We start from the raw sequence: 19,900 nt of genomic DNA, 5'->3' as shown, positions 1-19,900 counted from the left end.
CAATATGGGAGAGAGTTAGTATTTCTGTCTTCTCAACATTACACCCCTCCAGGCAATACCAAGAAAACTCCAATTAAAATGGAATAAAAGCCTGCATGCCAGTATATCCTGAAAGTATTGTTGTTGTTTAGTCGTGTCCCCATGGACCAGAGCATGCCTGAAAGTATACCTGGTCTCAAAAGGAAGTAAAAATGGAAAGCTTTTAACACTGCTTCCAAAATAGGCTAAAGTGTGGAAGAATAAATGATGATGGTGATGATAAATGTGCTTTTAACCAAATAGAACAACCACTCAGGATTCACAGCTCCATGCAAAGGAAAACTTAAATTTCCTAAGGTTTCAGAGATAAGGGACACTTGGAGCCCGCATCACCCCCGCATTTCCCTCTCCTAATTTTAACTGCAGCCTCGCACCCTGACATCCTGTATCATTTCCCCACCTTAATAAATAAAAAGTATCCTCAAATTCCCTTAATGGGGAGTGGATCCATTCGCTCATCTCTTCCCCCTGGTGGCCATAAAACAATAGTGCATAGCAACCATGGTACGGACAGCGGAACAATGGGGGTCGGGGGAGAACCATACGTTGCTTCCACCTGTTCCAAGGTGGAAACAGCCCCAGCGCAGCCCCTGAAAAATCCGGTCTTCGTCGCTCCATTTGCAAATGTCATCTACTGTATATAGGACTTCTATATAAGACCCCAAACAACCTTCATGGAGCAGAAAGTCTATTCTGCTTAAACTGTCCCTTCCTCCCAGACCAAATTAAGGACTAAATTGCAAACGGAAGCCTTGAACTCATCTGATTGGCAGACAGGCGGCTTGTGCTGTCTCTGAAAAACCTGTGTTAGGAAGAACAGGGGCTGGTGCTGTACGGAAACATTTGGGAGGGCGGCGGGACGCCTACTGCAAAATCCTATATTTTCCCCTTGATTGCTATGGCCCTCTCTCACTTCCCTTGCGAGGAGCAAGTAAAAATGTCTACGCAAGATACGCCTTTCCAAATTTGTGTATACAGTATCTGCAATTACGCGCCCAAAGAGAACCATGAAGGACAACAGCATTTAAAACCGGAGGTTTATATTGGCTGCTCAATCTTATCTCTACGACCGACGCTCTACCGTAAACCCTTTCTCATAGAAATGGGAAATTAGGACCACTTCCACGCAGCCTGAACTTCCGATTTACCTCTGAACGTTGCCATATGCGGGGAAGGGAATTAAAAAGTGATAAAATGTTATTAACCCAAAACTTTTTTATGCTGCTCCGCCGCGCAGAATATTTCAGTATATTGGCTCTGTGAGACAGAGATACAAATGCTTGCGCGTTTGTTACGTTCCAAAGCTCTTAGCCTGTCTTATCTTTTTAAGTCTGTTCCCAATGCCGCCGGATATGACGTCACCACACCGGGCGTAGTTCTTCTTCCGGCGCACATGTTCTACGGACCCACGTGGAGACGGGTGATATTTTTCGGAGAAAATGGATTCCTTGGACCGGGTGGTGTAAGTACAGTTGTTTCGAAGCGTTGCGAAGCTTGTGCCCGTAATTGTGTGGTCGCGTTATTTTGAGGTCGTGAAGAAAATGTTTAATTGCCCCTATAGGTTTGGCAGATATACAGCCTTAGACTGGTCAGGTCCAGTTCTAAGCAAAACCCGGTGAGCTCGATGGGTTTTACTTCCAAGGTTTGTGTCTTATTATGGCATAAGCGCTCGCGGACTTACTTAAGCGCGGGAAGCACTTTCCTCATTCCGTGGATACAGAAATCAAAACATCATGCTAGTGAATGACCATGGCTATAGTTTGGACTGCAGGCTTTACAGGTGTTATGACAACGTCCTTTTGTATCTGGAAAGCCAAATAAGCCGTTGCTCTACTCCTTTGCTTAGGTGTAGAGCAATGAACTGTCTGGTACTCTGCAGCTAAGCTGCTTTATCTGTCAAGAAGCGTATTCTAATTATAAAGGCTTATAAAAAATGGAGTGCACAGTGTGTTGAGCAATCCTGTTCAGATTTCAGATAAGAGAGCCCATTTCGTCAGTCGTTTTAATGGGCTGATCCACCTCTGTGTGTATATAAATAATTTCTTGTAGGCAGTGTGACCCCAGAGCCATAAAATGCAAGGATGACAACCTGACATTTCTGCATAAACGTTCTTCTCGCGTCAGTCCATCTATCCCTAGGGAATTTTGGTTGTTCAGATGACTCCAGATTTGACCAGATCTTTATTCGGCTACATTTCGAGCTGTGTCAATATTTTTATTCTTGGAAGGCTTGGTAACAATGCTGAAATGAGGAATTGTTTTATTTGGTTGTCAAAGCATTGGACTTTGAGCCAGGGTGTAACCTAGACACATATAAAAACCATTCTGAAAATGTTTTTTTTTTAAAAAGCATTTTAAAAAATACATTGAATTTTCCATAAGGCTCACCATCTAGGGTCACATTGTATATTGCACTTAAAACAGACTTTAAAAGTTTTATTTGCAGCTGTATAGCTGAGTCACAGGTAATTATGTGTGCTTGGGTGTGTGAGGTGTAGTTGGGGTGAAAGGACATTGTGAGGGAATTGTTCCTTTGAAACTCCCTGTTCCTTTGAAAGAGTACAACTCCTTTAACATTCGTGTTTAGATCCTAACATCCAGTACTATATCATCAATCTGGAGTTAATATTCCACTTTGAAAACTTCAGACTCTTCAAAACACTATTTGTGCTGACTTTAAAGTATAAAAGCATCTTAATAAGGCTTGATATTTCAACAAATAAAGATTTAGATTCTCATGCAGAGGCAGCACATTGTTACTGTGGCATTACTGACAAACCAGCTGAAATGTCAGCAGAATAGTAGTTAATCTGTTTTAAACAAAAAATTGTTGTGATATGTCTGTATCAGTATCTTGACTGATGCTGCAACTTAGCTCTAACACGCCCAACATTTCCTTGCTTTTTTCTTAATCTAATCATTTTTTATATGGCTTTTCAGATTGTAGTAAAACTTGCAGCTCAAATACAGCCATGATTAATTAGAACTAAGATCCATGGATTTCAGTATGGCTTCCTTGCAGCTAAATATGTTTAAAACTACAATGGAGTAACATTTTTAATGAGGTGGCTTCAGCTGATATGTTTCTGTTTTGGTATTGAACTGGATAGTGGAAAACTCAGGCAGCAATTGCATTAACTACCCATCACTAAAGTTCTATGTACACTTGCTTGGAAATAAAGCTTGGTGAATTGAGTAAATATGCATATAGAGTTGCATATTATTCTTTTTTTGCTCCTTACTAATACGTGATCTTTATATTGACTTCTTTGAAGACTAGTACAGTTTTTTTGTCCATACATTAAAAAGCAACAACTGTTTAACAGTGTCAGACTAGGATCTGGGAGACCAGGGTTCAAATCCCCACTTATCCATGATGCTCAGTTGGTGACCTTGGGATAGTCACTTTCTCAAACTAACCTACATCATAGGATTGTTGTGAGAATAAAATGGGGAAAGGAGGAAGAACTATGTATATTGCCTTTAGCTCCTTGGAGGAAAGGTAAGTAAGTAAGTAAATAAATAAATACAGTAATAACTAAATATTAAACATATTTAATAGAGAACACAAAATTTGAACACTGATTTGTTGGGCTAGTGCAACAGGACTTCACCATCCCTCCCCTCATGTCGTGCCCAGATCTGCTCTGTAAGGTTGGGGCAATCCCCAGAACAGATGTATGAGGCATGCTAAGGGGAGGATATGGCAAGACGGTTTTGCCGTGCAAGAACAATCCTGGCACTGATGGGACCTTGGGCTATGTTGAACCCAGTTTCTTTGTAGATGTGCTCAAATACCTTTTGAAAGCTGACTCTGTGTTTTATAAATTCCCATGGCAGAAAGCCCAAAACTAAGAGGGCCAAAAGGTTTCTTGAGAAGAGAGAGCCAAAGCTCACAGAAAACACAAAGAATGCGATGCTAATAAAAGGTGGAAATGCAACTGCAACAATAACTGACGTGCTCAAAGATATTGTAAGTATGATTGGAATTTGTGTGTGTGAAATAATGGCTAGTGTTCTGGGTTGTGTGGGAATGTGACTTGGAGAATACATACTGGGCATTATCTTTTAAGTGAAGTCCTCCAAGCGCTGGATTCCAGATGGCCTTACTTCAGTTGTATTAATAAAGGTAAAGGTACCCCTGCCCGTATGGGCCAGTCTTGACAGACTCTGGGGTTGTGTGCCCATCTCACTCAAGAGGCCGGGGGCCAGCGCTGTCCGGAGACACTTCCGGGTCACGTGGCCAGCGTGACAAAGCTGCATCTGGCGAGCCAGCGCAGCACACAGAAACACCATTTATCTTCCCGCCAGTAAGCGGTCCATATTTATCTACTTGCACCCGGGGGTGCTTTCGAACTGCTAGGTTGGCAGGCGCTGGGACTGAGCAGCGGGAGCGCACCCCGCCGTGGGGATTCGAACCACCGACATTTCGATCGGCAAGCCCTAGGCGCTGAGGCTTTTACCCACAGCGCCACCCGCGTCCCTGTTGTATTAATAGGGTATGCTTAATCTCTGCCAATTCCATGATTTGTTGCAGAACACTTGGGGTATGCAGCCCAAAAAAATTATTGTTGGAATGTTGATTCTAAACCCAAATCCACAGCACCTGGAATTATTGATTGTTAGTATATTTGGAGGATTTTCTGAAGCTGCTCTTTCCAAGTGATCCTCTTCTGATTCCCCCCATTTTACTCTCCTGATGAATCTATATTTACTTCATTCATTTGGAGGTCTCAGGTGGTTTACAGCAGTATAGCTACTGCAGTAGAAAGGGGCCATATATTTGGACCAAGGAGAAAAAATAATAGTGTAATGAAGAGAGAAGAAAGTCCTTTTTTAATTTTTAATATTTTTAATTTATTTTTATTAAAGATTTTCTTGATTTACAAAAGTACATGCCTTGTCTCTTTTTTTCAGGTTTTACAGTCTTTCTTACAAATCAGTTACATTTGTTGTGAGACCTTAGTGTTGAGTACAGTATAAGGCTGGGGAAGAACATGGGGAAGAGGAGGGGTGGTGTGGTGAGGTTTATATTCTTTTATATAGTGTACGTGTGGGGTTTTGTATCAACAGCAACCGGGTAGATTCTATTTCTATTTGTTTATTGCATTTCCTTGATAGTGAGAGGTATGGAGGGGGCAGGGTGTGGTTGCAGAGCTCCCTGATGGATCGATCCATTATCAGAAACCTGTTGGGAAGCACAGTACACAGTGAAATCCTTCAGGCACTCCTTAATCTGTTTTCTCTGTCCAGACAAGCACTACCCCCCTTCTGTTTAAAGTGATTTGTCATAGAGTGGTTCAACGTTAAAATGTTATCTCTAACTTCTATTTCCTTTTGTAGTATGCGCTGAAAAAGCCCTTTGCTGTACTATATAAAAAGTAAGTGTTTCCCCCAGTTAATCTAATATGAACTTGCATGGCATTTAGCATATTTTAAGAGCAGCTCATACATACATACATACATACATACATACATGTGTGCGCGCGCAGTATTCAGCAGTGTTAGAAACTTGAACGGTATGTCTAGGTGCCATTTCCCCCCACTTTATATTTTAAAGGGAAAAAAATCTCAAAGTGGTTTACAACACTGTAAAACTTCAAATAAAACCCTCCAGAATAAAACAAATTCAAGCTTCAAGAAAAATATTTCAGATCCTTCTCTAAGTAATAGTTTGCTTTCCCCGCATTTATTCAACTACTTAATTTATAGAGCTGCCCCGGGGCAGAAATACTCTAGGAAGCCAGTGTGGTGTAGTGGTAAGTGTCAGACTAGAACCTGGGAAATCAGGGTTCAAATCCCCACTCAGTCATGAAGCTCATTGGGTTACCTTGGACCAGTCACTGCCTCTTAACCTACCTTTTGGTTAATGCCGGAAGTTAAGGAAGAACTGCTTAAATGTGGCATGAACTTAACCTATCAGATTCATGGGTAAAGTATGTTGTGATGCCTTCAAAAAGGGCTAGATATATTTATGAAAATTGAGTCAGGAATTATAAACTAATCAAATGGAGCCCCTATCTACAGAAACAGATGTTGGGGGACAACCACCTTACTTGGTTAGTGTGTTGGACTCGAATAGGCATGGCTAAACTTGGCCCTCCAGCTGTTTTGGGACTACAACTCCCATCATCCCTAGCTAACTGGACCAGTGGTCAGGGATGATGGGAATTGTAGTCTCAGAACATTTGGCGGGCCAAGTTTGGCCATGCCTGGACTAGAACAAGGGAGATGCATTAGCTGACCTTGGTCAGTAGCTAACTCACTATCTCAGCTTAGCCTAACTCATAGGGTTGTGTGAAGATACAAGTTGGAAACCGTGCCAATGGCAGGTTTATGAGGGCCATAGGGCAAGACCCCTCCCTCTGTGGGTCTGTTTCCTCTATCCATTATCATTAGATGCTCCGTGTCGTCCTTGTTATAGCTATCATCTGCTTGCATGCCAGGCAGAGAGCCAGTGGCAGGCAGGCAGTGGCAGGTACTGCTCACCACCACCACCACCATCTGGGCTAGAGTGAGATGCAGAGAAGGGGGTGAGACATGCAGGTTGCAGTGGAGGAGCAGGCTATCAGTGGTCCCCTGTTGGGATGTGGGCCCTTGGCAGATTCCCATTCAGGCAGGTCCTTGAGTAGAAAGAATTACACTGCCCTTGGAAGAAAGGTGGGATGTAAACAGTAAATAAGAGCATTTGGTTGATCCATGATAGAGTTGATATGATATATTGCATGGGCCTTTGCAGTGCTGCAGCCTTCCTTCAGGGTGTTCTGGACCAAGATTCCCAGTAAGGAGTGCCAATGGCCATGGATAATGGGAGTTGAAGTCAAAACAATTGGAATGCACCTGGTTGGGGGAAGGTTACTGTGCTACACTAAATTTAAGTGGTGATGAAGCTCCTGAACTGATAAAGAGAGCAAGAGTCTTTCGACACAGTGTGCCTAAAACTTCAAAGTCGATTTTGTCACGCCACATATCCAAGAGCCAAAAAACCCCAAACCTTTCTGTTCTCTCTAGAAAAAACATTGCAAGACCATTTGAAGATCAAACCTCGCTGGTAAGTATACAAAACTTATATGTCCAATCGGAACAAATGGGCTGTCTTCATTGCATGGCTCTAAACAACAAAATAAAGATGGATTCAGAGGAGACTGATATGCTGTGCTAGTATATGGATCCACGTCATTTTGATTTTCATAAAACAAACACTGCAATCTTTTTTCCCTGCCACAGTAATTCTCTTAACAGTAATTCTTGGCTTCTAGGCAGAACTTGTTGAGGAGGAGACAGAGGATCCTTTATGTTTAAATTCATTAATAGCTGTGTTTGATTCTGAAATATTCAAATAAGTAGCTTCCATTCTGTATTGTGACTTGGGAAACATGACCTATTCTGAGAAGTTTGTGAAATGAGAATATTGTTGCCATAGAATCAAGCTGAATGAGGGCTGCATGGTATGCTCAAGGCAGTGATGGGTAAAACAGGAGCAATGTGCAACTCCATTCTGTTTTATACCTTGCTCTATCTCAAAAACTCAGGCAGATAGCAAACATTCACCCAAGCTAAGTTGAATATTTCCCTAACCTTTTCAAACATAAAGTCATTAGGTAAGTGTTGTCAAATGAAAGCTTTAATGGGAAACCCCATTCTCATTTTGCAGCTGGTGTTCATTGGGTATTGTTTATGCATTTAGACAGGATTCTGGAGGATCTGGATTTGGAATGTCAGTCTCTTATCTGAAAAACACAAATAACTTTAAAATGAATGTTTATAGTGCATATTAGGTTTCTTAATAGATGAAGAATATGTGTGGTTGATTTCAGATTTTATTTTTTTAAAATTAAACCTCATGCCCTTTTAATCCAAAGTTCTAGGATCCAAAGTGCCCCAGATAGTGTTTTGTACAAGGGGTGCATGTGTGGTTTTTCAGCTCCCCCATTTCAGAAGCACACCCCCCCCCCATGCATAACCCGGATTCTTCCAGATCACTGTCACCAACTTTCCTCAGCCCCAGGCAGCATGGCCAGTAGTCAGGGGTGTGATGGGTGTTGTAGTCCAGCAGCATCTGGAGGCCACAGTTTCCTCACACTTGCAATAAGGCATGAGAGCTTGTGGCTGGAAAGAAAAGTTTGTAACCTCACCTTGTGGGTGAGAGACTGTCTTGCATGTGAATTACAGGAGCAGTCTGTACAAGCAGGCTGTTCAAGAATCCCAAGACCAAACCCAGTTGGATGCACACACCGGGTTTTCTGGATTGCCACCCATGTCTTTCCTGCAGACTTTAAATAAAACAATGTCATAATATTCCAACAAGGCCATTTAGGTTTAATCTTGAGATAAGCAGCTAGTTGAGTTTCCTCCTTTGGCAGGATTTTAAGGTTGCTCAGGAGCGGAACATTCTTCCGAGGGATTGGCATTCAGCACTTTTATGTTGCACTTTGCAAAACCTTCAACTGACATCTTTTATTAACAGGAATTTTTTTCCAAGAAATCTGACTGTTCTTTGTTCCTGTTTGGATCACATAACAAGAAGAGGCCTAATAATCTGATAATAGGTAAAGTTGTTTCTTTTTTGTGAGTTGGAAGAAATAGATTACCAACAAGATCTAGCTAACGTGAGAATAAAAAGATCAGTGCTCTTCTGCTACTTTGACCTCCTTTTTTTTTTACAAATAAGTTTGGAGGAAAGTAACAGCAGTGTGCTTGAAAGATTCGAAGCAGAATTAGGCTTTCCTGTTACATAATTCGAAAGCTTGTCTGCTTTTGTAGAGATGTCTGTAGGAGAGCTCTTGGTTCCTCTGTAACTTCATTATCCTTTTTCCATATTGATCCTACACATGGAGAGGAAGTGGGATTGGCCCTTTCCCCCTAAGTTTTATGCATGCAACTGAAGACGAGAATGGGCTGTAGGGTCCGTATTTTCGAGTAGGAACTCTTGCACAGCCACGCATGTTGAATCCTTGCCTTCCACTAAATGCTTGCAGATTAGGGGAAGGGCCAGCAGAGGGCATGGGTGAGGCACTGTCACAGCCGACTCCATGAATTCAGCCAGCGCATGTTAAGGAAAATGAGGATAGAAATTTTGGTGCACTGATTTGGTTGTGACAAGAAGAGCTGTCCCAGTTTGTTTAGCACTTCTGATTTGTGCAATACTTTCTACAGTTCATTGCCTTCATCCGCATAAATATTTTGTTGGGGAGCAGAACTAGTGGCCAAGGCTATGTAGCGAGTTGGTGGCAGAGGTGATGGAAGTCTTAACTTACTGGATTTTCCAACATGCTGAGACGCCTCTCTCAAAGGAGAAGAATGCACAGTCTGAAATGTATATCGTTTATGAAGACAAGGTTGCCGGTTATTCACAAATAATAATAATAATGTCACACATTAAAAACTTCCCTGAACAGGGCTGCCTTCAGAAATGGTTAACCGTTACCTGGCAGTACTTATATCTATATAACTTGTATATCCATATAAATATGTACACTGTAATCCTATTGTGCATCTGTCTTTGTGCTGAATATACCTATTCAAGGAGAATATTTGAATCACTTTCTTTTCTTTGGCAGGTCGCATGTATGATTATCATGTTCTGGATATGGTTGAATTGGGTATTGAGAAGTTTGTAGCTCTCAGAGATATCAAGGTAAGATGCTGTAAAAACTGTAGCTTATCAATTGCTTACCAAATGGATTGGTGGCTACATATCCTTAAAATGAGGAGTGATATGGAGAAGTACACCCAAACTATGTATTGGGCATTATTCATTTATTTAAAACATACCTATATTTCCCTTCAGTTCAAAATTTCTAGGACTAAAAAAAGGCAATAAAAACCGTTAAAGTGATCACTGAAAAGAATGACAGAAGCGGGGAGGGGTGGTTCAGCTTAGGTTAAAAGTCATGGAAAATACAAATGCCTTTGCCTACTGCCTAAATGTGGATATTTAACCTATCGTTTATGCTGTGTGGTTTGTAGATAGTATAGGAATAGAAAATTCCTTTTAGTGAGCTCTTGTCACAGACTCTTGTGGCCCTCCAGATGTTATGGGCCTACAACTCTCATCACCCCTGACTTTTGGCCATGCTGACTGGGACAGATGGCAGTTGGAGTCCAGCAACATCAGGAAGGCCACAGGTTCCCCACCCCTGACTTAATACCTAGACCTGGCAAGGCTTCTCCATGTGAAATGCTATCAGGCAGTCAGTACAGATTAAGCCAACTAAAATATTTGTACCTTAAGATAGCTACATTTCCCTCTTGCTTGCATTGGGGTTTTGTGTACTTTTTATCACTTATTTCATTGGCATTTTTCTGAGGTGTTGCTTCTTCTCCCACTGCAACCCTTCACTTTCTAATCTTCTGATTCATTTATTTTTTAAAAAACAAAATTAATAGAACAGCAAGTGCCCTGAAGGGACAAAACCTATGTTGATATTTGCCGGTGATGCTTTCGACATCAGTGAAGAGCACAGGAGATTAAAAAGCCTTCTAATTGGTAAGTTTTTTTGTGCAGCAGAGTAGGAACTCTTGCAGTGCTGAGTCATGGAAATTTTCATATTTGGGATTTAGCCATCTGTTGGGAGTACTAAAATGTGAAAGGTTGTGGTGATTTATGTTGTTTTGTAAAGTTATGTGGAAGTTTTATCTTTCGGTCAGTAACCCAGGCGGTTTTGTGGTCATCTGTTCTTTTTTTGCAGCAGGGGGTGGGGTGGGAGAACATTGAGAACTGTCCTCCTATGAAGAAATGAATCTGTAAGCTGAAGTAGTTGCAGCCTAAGTTAAAAATCAAGACCCAGTGGATTGCCTGGGAACATCTGATGCATTACGGAAGCTCAGTGAGTGTGGACCTGCTCAGGACTGTGACCAGGAAGGCCCTGAAAGCCCTGTGTAAATGTAGTGTGTGTGTGTGTGTGTGTGTGTGTGTGTGTGTGTGTGTGTGTGTGTGTGTAATCCTTGGCAGATGGAAATCAAGCCTGCAAATATAACTTCAAATTCGTAAGTTTTCAAAGTCATATTGGGAGTCAGTATGATATCTAAACCCCATCATTGGTTATTACTGCCCAGTTGCCCAGTTCTTATGTCAGAAGAGAGCGACTGGATGATCAGGGAGATACAGTGGTACCTTGGGTTACAAACGCTTTGGGTTACAAACTCTGCTAACCCGGAAGTAGTACCTCAGGTTAAGAACTTTGCCCCAGGATGAGAATGGAAATCGTGCAGCGGCAACAGGAGGCCCCATTAGCGGAAGCATGCCTCAGGTTAAGAACGGTTTTGGGTTAAGAACGGACCTCCGGAATGAATTAAGTTCGTAACCCAAGGTACCACTGTATTCCAAGTCAGATGGGGGGGGGGTCCTCCTTTTTTAGATAGAATAAAATTGGAATGGGTAATTTGTGTTTGTTTCCCTGTAGGCATTAAAATATCGAATTAAAATATTGTTGCCTAATCCCAGTCACATTTAAAATCTTGCTTCCTATGAACATACCTCATTTCTAGCCCTGGGAATTTTAAAAAATACCCTAGAATATCTTCTCCTTGTGGAAGAAGTGAACAACCTGTACAAAGTGAGCGAGATAGTTTTCTCTCCCTCTCTTTATATCTGTGCAGTTCTTTCTCTCGCCTTCTTTTTCAGCCCTTCCATTCTTCCTTCTCACCTGGCTTTCAACATTTTGATTCTCTTGTCAGTCAGCATTCTTTGGCTCTTCAGTCCCTGCTGGGCTGTTTTGGGGAGTTCCATTAGGTTGTTTTTCTTCTTAAAGGCTTTGTGTGTACTTGGCAAGCTTAGAATTAGCTAGAATCTGCTTATACCTCCCTCATGTGATTACGCAGTACAGTTTTGGCTGCAAAATTTTGCGAGCAGGAGAAAATGAATTGACTATGTAAAGGCCAAAGAATATGAGGAGCAAGAAGTTTCCCATGAAATCATAAAGGAGTAGACTGGATTTTCTACAGTTTGACCTAAGTGGAACTGTTATTTATCTGACTGGTGAAAAATAAACATTTTGCTTTGGATTTCAGCTAAAAGTAAATGGCTTTTAAAAAGCCACTGCCCTTGTAAATATCGCATTCTGCTTTTAGCCCACAGGGAATATCAAGCATCAAATAAACTCTTACCAAAGCTATGTGACCACATCAATGTTCTTGGTAAACAACTAGGTTTCTGTTGACTTGCGAGCCATTGGCTGGTTGTGGAGTTTGCCCATTTGAGTCATGTGACATTGCTGCTGAGGGAGCACAAGGGTTGGGAAAATGAGGTCATAAGTGTTATACTAGAACAGGAAAATTCTCCTGGCCCCTTTAAATCTTTTTTTAGGGCATGTGTGCTAGTTATACATGTGACATGGCTACAGTTTCCAGAAGCATATTGAATTTGAGACAGTTTTCTGACACTCCCCCTCTTCCTACTTTAAATACAAGCATTGCATTCTGACAGATTGTAAATCAGTTTTGTGTGAGAATTAGTTCCTCTCCTGTGACAGCACTGATTCATTAATCTGTTGGCATATTCTGAATGATATCAATCAGAAGCAAGATGAGGAATAGTTGAGCACAATGTCACTCAAAGGAACATTACTGGGTTCTGAGGTGAACTCAAATGAAGTGAGTCCAAGAGTATCTCTTCTACTATCGATGTGTAGGTTCCTCCTCTTCCCCACCTGGATAGAGGGTCAATCAGACAGACACCAGCCACCTGTTCTGGATCAAGGGACCCCCATCCATTTGGTGTAGCGTGTTCAGAGTTGAAGCACCACATGTGCAACCCTAGGCACTAGAGCGGTGTTTCCCAAACTTGGGTCTCCAGCTGTTTTTGGACTACAATTCTGGTCGAGAGCCAGTGTGGTGTAGTGGTTAAGAGCGGTAGTCTCGTAATCTGGGGAACTGGGTTTGCATCTCCGCTCCTCCACATGCAGCTGCTGGGTGACCTTGGGCCAGTCACACTTCTTTGAAGTCTCTCAGCCCCACTCATCTCACAGAGTGTTTGTTGTGGGGGAGGAAGAGAAAGAGAATGTTAGCCGCTTTGAGACTCCTTAAAGGGAGTGAAAGGCGGGATATCAAATCCAAACTCTTCTTCTTCATCCCTGACCATTTGTCTTGCTGCTAGGGATGATGGGAGTTGTAGTTCAAAAACAGCTGGAGACCCAAGTTTGGGAAACACTACACTAGAGGGATTTTATCCTGAAGCACTCTTATATGCGAGCAGCCTAATTCTGTATATAAACAGAATTAAACGGCTCAGGACTGCAATACCTCAAGGACCGCTTCTCTCCATATGAACCTGCCCGGACTCTACAATCATAATCTGAGGTCCTTCTTTGTGTGCCTACTTCACAAGAGGCCCAGAGAGTAGCAACACAAGAATGGGTCTTCTCTGCAGTGGCTCCCCATTTGTGTAATGCTCTTCCCAGGGAGACTCACCTGGTGCCTTCATTAGACACCTTTAGGTGCCAGGCAAAAATGTTCCCCCTTATCCAAGCCTTTGGGTAATTAACATCCTATATTCTTTTAAATGGAGAGACATGGGTGGTGCTGTGGTCTAAACCACTGAGCCTAGGGCTTGCCAATCAGAAGGTTGGCGGTTCGAATCCCTGTGACAGGGTGAGCTCCCGTTGCTCGGTCCCAGCTCCTGCCAACCTAGCAGTTTGAAAGCATGTCAAGTGCAAGTAGATAAATAGGTACCGCTCCGGTGGGAAGGTAAACAGTGTTTCCGTGCACTGCTCTGGTTCGCCAGAAGCGGCTTAGTCATGCTGGCCACATGACCCGGAAAAACTGTCTGCAGACAAACGTTAGCTCCCTTGGCCTGTAAAGCAAGATGAGCGCCGCAACCCCAGAGTCATTCATGACTGGACTTAACTGTTAGGGGTCCTTTACCTTTACTCTTTTAAATGTGTTTGCAGGACGGGATGGGGTGGGTGGGAGGTTATAGATTGGAGGGGTGTTGGTTCTTGTTTTTATTGTGTATTTTGTGTTTTTCTCTTATATTTTATGTTGTGAACTGTCCTGAGATCTATGGATGAAAGGGCAGTATACAAATTAATAAAATAACCCTTTTGAATAGGACTTAATGCAATTTGTTTCACACAGCCTTTTTATATTCAAACATAACTGCATCTTCTGAACATGTGTGAAACTGCTCAGTTTAATCAAAGGTGTCAACCAATATGCTCTTTCAATGTGCGTAACTTTTAAGTTTTAGCAATATGGCTGGTTACAGCTCACAGACTGTTAGTTTTGGAAGAGCACAAATTGTTAAGAAAGCAAAAGGGGAAGAAACTGGCAAGAACTCGGAAGATAACATAATAGAACAAAAATAATTTTCAGAAACTTAGCACCCTTATGTGGATTTTGATTTAGCAGTGTTCCTGTTGCTATAGAACTTTGGACTAGTGCCAGTTTAAAGATTGGATGCCGAAAACATAGGAAAATAATATTTCAAAAGCTACCACATAGAACATCAGTCAAGGGCAGAGAAAGTTTGACACTGAAATGTCAAGAAAATATTTTCTCATTTCTTCAGTTAGAAATCTGGTAATTCAAAAGGATATGTGTGGAAACGTAGTAAACTGATCGCTGGTATATTTGCACTTCATGCTTTTGGTTTGGCTGAAATAACCAAGGAAATGACACTGAGAAAAATACAGTTGACTCTGGAAGCCAAAGCTAGAAGGGAACGGAACATTTAGCACTATGGTACTTTTTAAATTGCAGTACTGATACTTGTTTTTGTTAACATGCCTTGTACTCTGCTTCAAGGCCACGGTCTTTCTGTGTTCCTGGCTGAGAGTATAGTTCAAATCCTTCTCTCACAAGCTATATGCGGCCTCAGAAGAGTGTCATGGTCTATTCCAGTTGAACGGTTATGCATACATCCCAGCACAGGTGACTTTGTTCTAATGTGTCGCTACTGAACAATACTATGCAAAATTGTTAAGGGCCGTTTGAAAATAATCTGGGCATACCTGTCCTGCATAATTTCAGAAGTTGTTGGTTCAGGGTTGCTGATCTGAACTAGCAGCTCTTATTTGTACGGATAAGAAATTGCAGAATGTTCAAGTTGTGCTCTCTACCTTGAGTTTATGGCTCTTGGTTTGGCAGGGAATGCCGCATTCTAGCCATCCTCTTCATGTCAGACAGACACCCTCCCCAACTCTAGTCACATTTTGTTTATATTAATTCAGGGATCTTTTTTTAATCTGGATTGCATATCTTCTCTCCTCACCCTCTAAAAAGAAGAAGTTAATATTCCTAAAAGAGGGATAGTCGGTGTGACTCAGATGTTACTGGACTACAGTCCACATCAGCCCCAACCATCATGGTCAAGTATGATGGTAACTATAATCCAGTAAGATATGGAGGGCATCACATTGGCTCTTCTTGTCTTGACACAAGCTGGAATTGAGGTTCAATTGGAGAGTCGTCTTAAAATGTACATATTGATAGTTGTTGGAGGAACTCAGTGCTCAAGATGAGATTTCATTTACAGTGGGTTTTACATCTTTGATATGCCTTGAAAATGAGCACATACAGATGGTGCCCTAGGTTATGTTGGGAAAACGCCTCCAATTTAACATTTTGAATCTATTGTTTACAGTACATGGATAGGTCTGTGCCATGGTTATGTTTGTCCTTGGTATCAACAAGTGTAGACCAGAGATATCTTACTTGTGCTTTCCCCCCTCATCCCCAAGTCTCAAGGAGGTGTGAGCTTTACAGTAGCATTTTCTGATCATAATGACTGTATAAAAATCATAAAATAGCTTTTGTGTTTCTGTTAAGTTTTACCATGTTTGATATCATTTCGTAGACCCAAATATCTGGAATAATGTTTTGTTTCATTTATGTTTTACATAACTTGCACTATTAATAACTGAAATGCGTCAGGGCTGAAAGCAATTCTCCAATTTGGTTGTTATAATTAGTGCCAAACGTAGGGGGTTGGGGAAGTACTGTTAATCAGCCACTGCTAACTCTTATTTTCCATAACGCATAATCTCTTGCAACCTCAAAATTGTCCACAAGTGCCAGCTGTTTGGGGGGGGGGGTTGTTTGTGTGTGTGTGTGTGTGTGTGTGTGTGTGTGAGAGAGAGAGAGAGAGAGAGAGAGAGAGAGAGAGAGAGAATCAATCTATTTTGAAGTGAGGTGTTGTTTTCTGTTCTTTCAGTCCTAATTTTCACAAACATTGAAATATGTGGAAAACCACTGTTTTAAAGATAAAGGTACTTAAAAGTGTATGGTTAGTTTGGAGCCTCCTGTTTTGGTTGTTGCATGTTCACTGTTTGACCTGAACTGTTTTGGCCTAGTAGCTCAAAAAAAAATATTTCTCTCGTGCCAGAATATTTTGCTGGTTGACAGAATTACACGTCTGGCTGCAAGTGGCGATTCTATTTGCAGATCCCTGATCTTGTTTCTTTTGGCTGTCTAGAAATGGCTCTTGCTCTTTTTCCTCTTTCAGATTTTTTCAGAGGCCCTGTTGTGCCCAGCGTTCGCCTGGCAGGCTTAGAACACGTTCTTCACTTCACAGCCATTGATGAAAAAGTCTATATGAGAAGTTACAAGTAAGTCTCTCATTGCTGATTTTTTGCTATTATATGCAATACTAACATGCTTCCTAAGAATCAGATTGTGTGCAGTGCTTTGTAAGATTGAGTTAGAGCAGGCATAGGCAAACTCCGGCCCTCCAGATTTTTTGGGACTACAATTCCCATCATCCCTGACCACTAGTCCTGTTAGCTAGGGCTGATGGGAATTGTAGCCCCAAACATCTGGAGGGCTGGAGTTCACCTATGCCAGAGTTAGAGTTACAGAATCAGACTTTGAAAGCCCGTAACTTGCACACGTTTAACTTGTGCGCATTCAGCTTTATGAATGTGGCTATATGGGGAGGGGGGCGTGGAGAGAATGGGGATGGAGTAAGAAAAATGACTTTTGGCAATGCCACCCACCATTGAGCCCAATGTGTTTTGGCTATAAGCTTTCGGTGTGATCCTTGGAATGTAACCCTTGCGTAAGTTGGGGGCTTCCTGTATATCAAAGTGAAGGTGCCTAGTTATAATTTACCTAAATTATCTAACAGCTTGAACAGATTCACTGCATGCTATCATACTGGAGGCATGTGGTTAGCGCCTCCTAGAGGTCAAGGCAGGAATGGCATATTTTCTAAAACATAAAAACAATTTCCAATGTGTTCTGCTCAAACTCTTCAGCTTCCAAATTATTTAGGAATATGAGAAGTTGCCTTTGTACCAAGTCAGACCCAATGGTCCTACCAGCTCAATATTGTCTGGCAAGCAGCTCCCCAGGTTTTCAATAGAGAGTCTTTCCCAGTATTACTTGGAAATGCTGGGACTTGAACCCAGAACCCTCTGCATGCAAACCAGATGCTCAGCTATTGGAATATTTGGTAAAAACAAAACAGCTAAACGTTTGTGTAAAAATTCTACTGGTGATTGGAAAATGTAATAGTGATTTTTTAAAAATAAAATAAAATAAAGGAATGATCATACTACTAATTTATTCACCTCAAAACTAAATGACATTTAAATATATGTACTTGCTTGTAAATCTATATGACATTCATTCCAGGGAAGCATATTTTAAGAGCAGAGCTTTAAGTTTGTGGCAGACAAGTATAACCTCGGTGTACTTTAGCACTGCAAAGTAAACAATAGCTTGCCCCAACACAGAAAAAGCAGCACAAAATGCAGTGCAGATGGGGCCAACACATGTTGTGCCCTGCAAATCGTGATTTGCCTGTGGGAGTAGTTGGTTGGAGGGGCCACTCCTGTGCCCTTAAGGATGCATGTCATGGGGCAGGGTGCTCCCAGTATTTCTGCCCACCTTAGTCCTTCTCCCAAAGTCTGTTGTTCAGCATTCGTGCCCTATGTTTTTGCTTTACTTAACATTTGCACACCAGCATTACTGAACCAGTCACACAAGCCAGGGCATCAATGGCATCAGGTTTAAAGAGGGTAGGATTTGGTTGCTAATGAGTCGTGCTGAACTATCAGGATCTTAGTAACTGCTTTCTTCCCAGAAAAAAGAGCATGTGTGCGATAGTTTCTCTCTTATTGGAAGTAAGCTTCCAGCCTGCACAAAACTCTGCAGTCTGAGAAAAGCACATCGTCCAGTCATGTTGGTATTGCATCACTGTGGAATGCGAGTGAGGGGGAGGTTGATTGTTGCAAGGCATCTGTTAAACATGTCAGATGAGAAGGCAACTTGTTCTTATCTTTTTAAGAGTGCTGTTGAAAAAATCTGGTTGCAAAATACCAAGGATTGAACTTGAAGACATGGGGCCATCGCTAGATTTGGTGATGAGGAGGACCCATTTGGCCTCAGATGATCTTTATAAGTTATCTCTAAGACAGCCCAAAGCTCTCAAGGTATGTTGGCACATCTTTACACCACTGAAAGCTTTTCCATAAGAAAAGAGATGTGTAGATTTCTCGTCTTCAATGTTTACCCTTGATGTAATCAGCAATTCGTTGCCTGACTGTTTCCATGTTCTGTTACATCATCCATTAAGCTTTGTCCTGTTTTTCATATGATCTTTAGTAGGTTTTTAAAAGATTCCTTGACATCAGGCATGTTTTGAATCTGCATACCACTGTTAGGTCTCTAATTTAATTGAAATTATTTGGATGCGGCCTTAATTTGGAAGGTCACTGCTGCTAGTAATTCATATTGTCACTAGTGCTCTGTTAAAGTGCTGTCTCTTCCTGTAACTCCCAAATCACTGCTTCTGGAGTTTTCTGCCAAATGAAAACTTCTGCCTGAATGGAGTTTTAGGGGGTGGCTCTTCTAAGTTAGTTGCATCCAGTCTTGGTTTTTGTCCTTAAATGCAACTGTTTTGAAATGTAACAAGGAATGGTGGCATCATACAATTGCTAGATGTCAGTCTAGAGAAACTGTAATGCTTTCTTATTTTTCAGCCAAAGAAGAAGAAAAATATTTCCCATGATGTCTTTGGTACAAAATATGGACGGATCCACATGCAGAAACAAGATCTGGAAAAATTGCAGACGAGGAAAATGAAGGGTTTAAAGAAGAGGCCAGCTGAAAAGAAGACTGAAGATGGAAAGAATCCAAAGAAAGTAAAGTTAGAATGATAGGCTGCATCTGGACTGAGCACTTGAGCTGGCTGCTCCTTTGATTTATTCATTTAAATGCCATATACTTCTGAAATTTATTTTGAATGGGTTTTCAGGCAAAACTACATAGTTGTTCCTGGAAGGCAGGGATGTTTTAAAGGGAGGAAATGAATATGTGTTGCTTAATTTTTGGACAAGTTTCTTCTGATAACCACTTGAAACAGATACTGCCAGCCATTGCTTCCAGCAGTGGCTTCCAGCCATTCAGGATGACTTGTTCTACTCTTCATTCTCTTCCCAGCCCCTGTTGCCATTAAGTTTTCAGAATATGGCATTTATCTGTGTGCTTTTAAAGACATTATCATCACGGACATGAGCAGAAATACATCTGTACTCTGGATTTTTAAAAAAATAAACATATTTGGATATTCATCACTGGGAAAGCCATGACCTAGTTCGGTGTGTGTGTGTGTGTGTGTGTGTGTGTGTGTGTGTGTGTTGTGTGTTGTTTAGAGCATCAGTAAATTGGCTTATGGCTGTTATATTGAACTACAAAATTCTGTCTATATAAACAAAGAATTCCAGATTGCTTTGACCTTTTCATCCTATCCTTGGATTTTTCCCTAATCAGGTTGTGCTTTGTCTATTGCTTACATGATAAGCTAGCCTGGGTTGGAAAAGAATAAAACGTGGAGCCCAGTCTTTATACCAAGAAGTTTTCTCTTTCAACTTTTTTTTAAAGTAATAAACAAATTAAAAATAATTGAATGCTTGAATTG

The 19,900-nt window shown here is 41.4% G+C and overlaps 1 protein-coding gene and 1 long non-coding RNA gene across 2 annotated transcripts in view; both read left to right on the top strand.

Moving 5' to 3' along the window:
• Positions 1 to 19,900, top strand: part of LOC144327279 (uncharacterized) — a 218,423-nt gene that overhangs the window by 109,252 nt on the left and 89,271 nt on the right. The window lies entirely within an intron of this gene.
• Positions 1,350 to 19,553, top strand: RPF2 (ribosome production factor 2 homolog). The gene is made up of 10 exons (XM_028723188.2): positions 1,350 to 1,501; positions 3,880 to 4,012; positions 5,383 to 5,420; positions 7,051 to 7,090; positions 8,507 to 8,588; positions 9,600 to 9,676; positions 10,429 to 10,528; positions 16,484 to 16,586; positions 18,269 to 18,413; positions 18,963 to 19,553. Exons 1-10 carry the CDS (start codon positions 1,479 to 1,481, stop codon positions 19,137 to 19,139), a joined length of 918 nt encoding a protein of 305 aa, XP_028579021.1. The 5' UTR covers positions 1,350 to 1,478; the 3' UTR covers positions 19,140 to 19,553.

This window comes from Podarcis muralis, chromosome 3, assembly GCF_964188315.1.
Source record: "Podarcis muralis chromosome 3, rPodMur119.hap1.1, whole genome shotgun sequence".
Classification (NCBI taxonomy): Eukaryota; Metazoa; Chordata; class Lepidosauria; order Squamata; family Lacertidae; genus Podarcis; species Podarcis muralis.
Note: the sequence above shows the minus strand (reverse complement) of the source record. Positions and strands in the feature narration are given on the sequence as shown.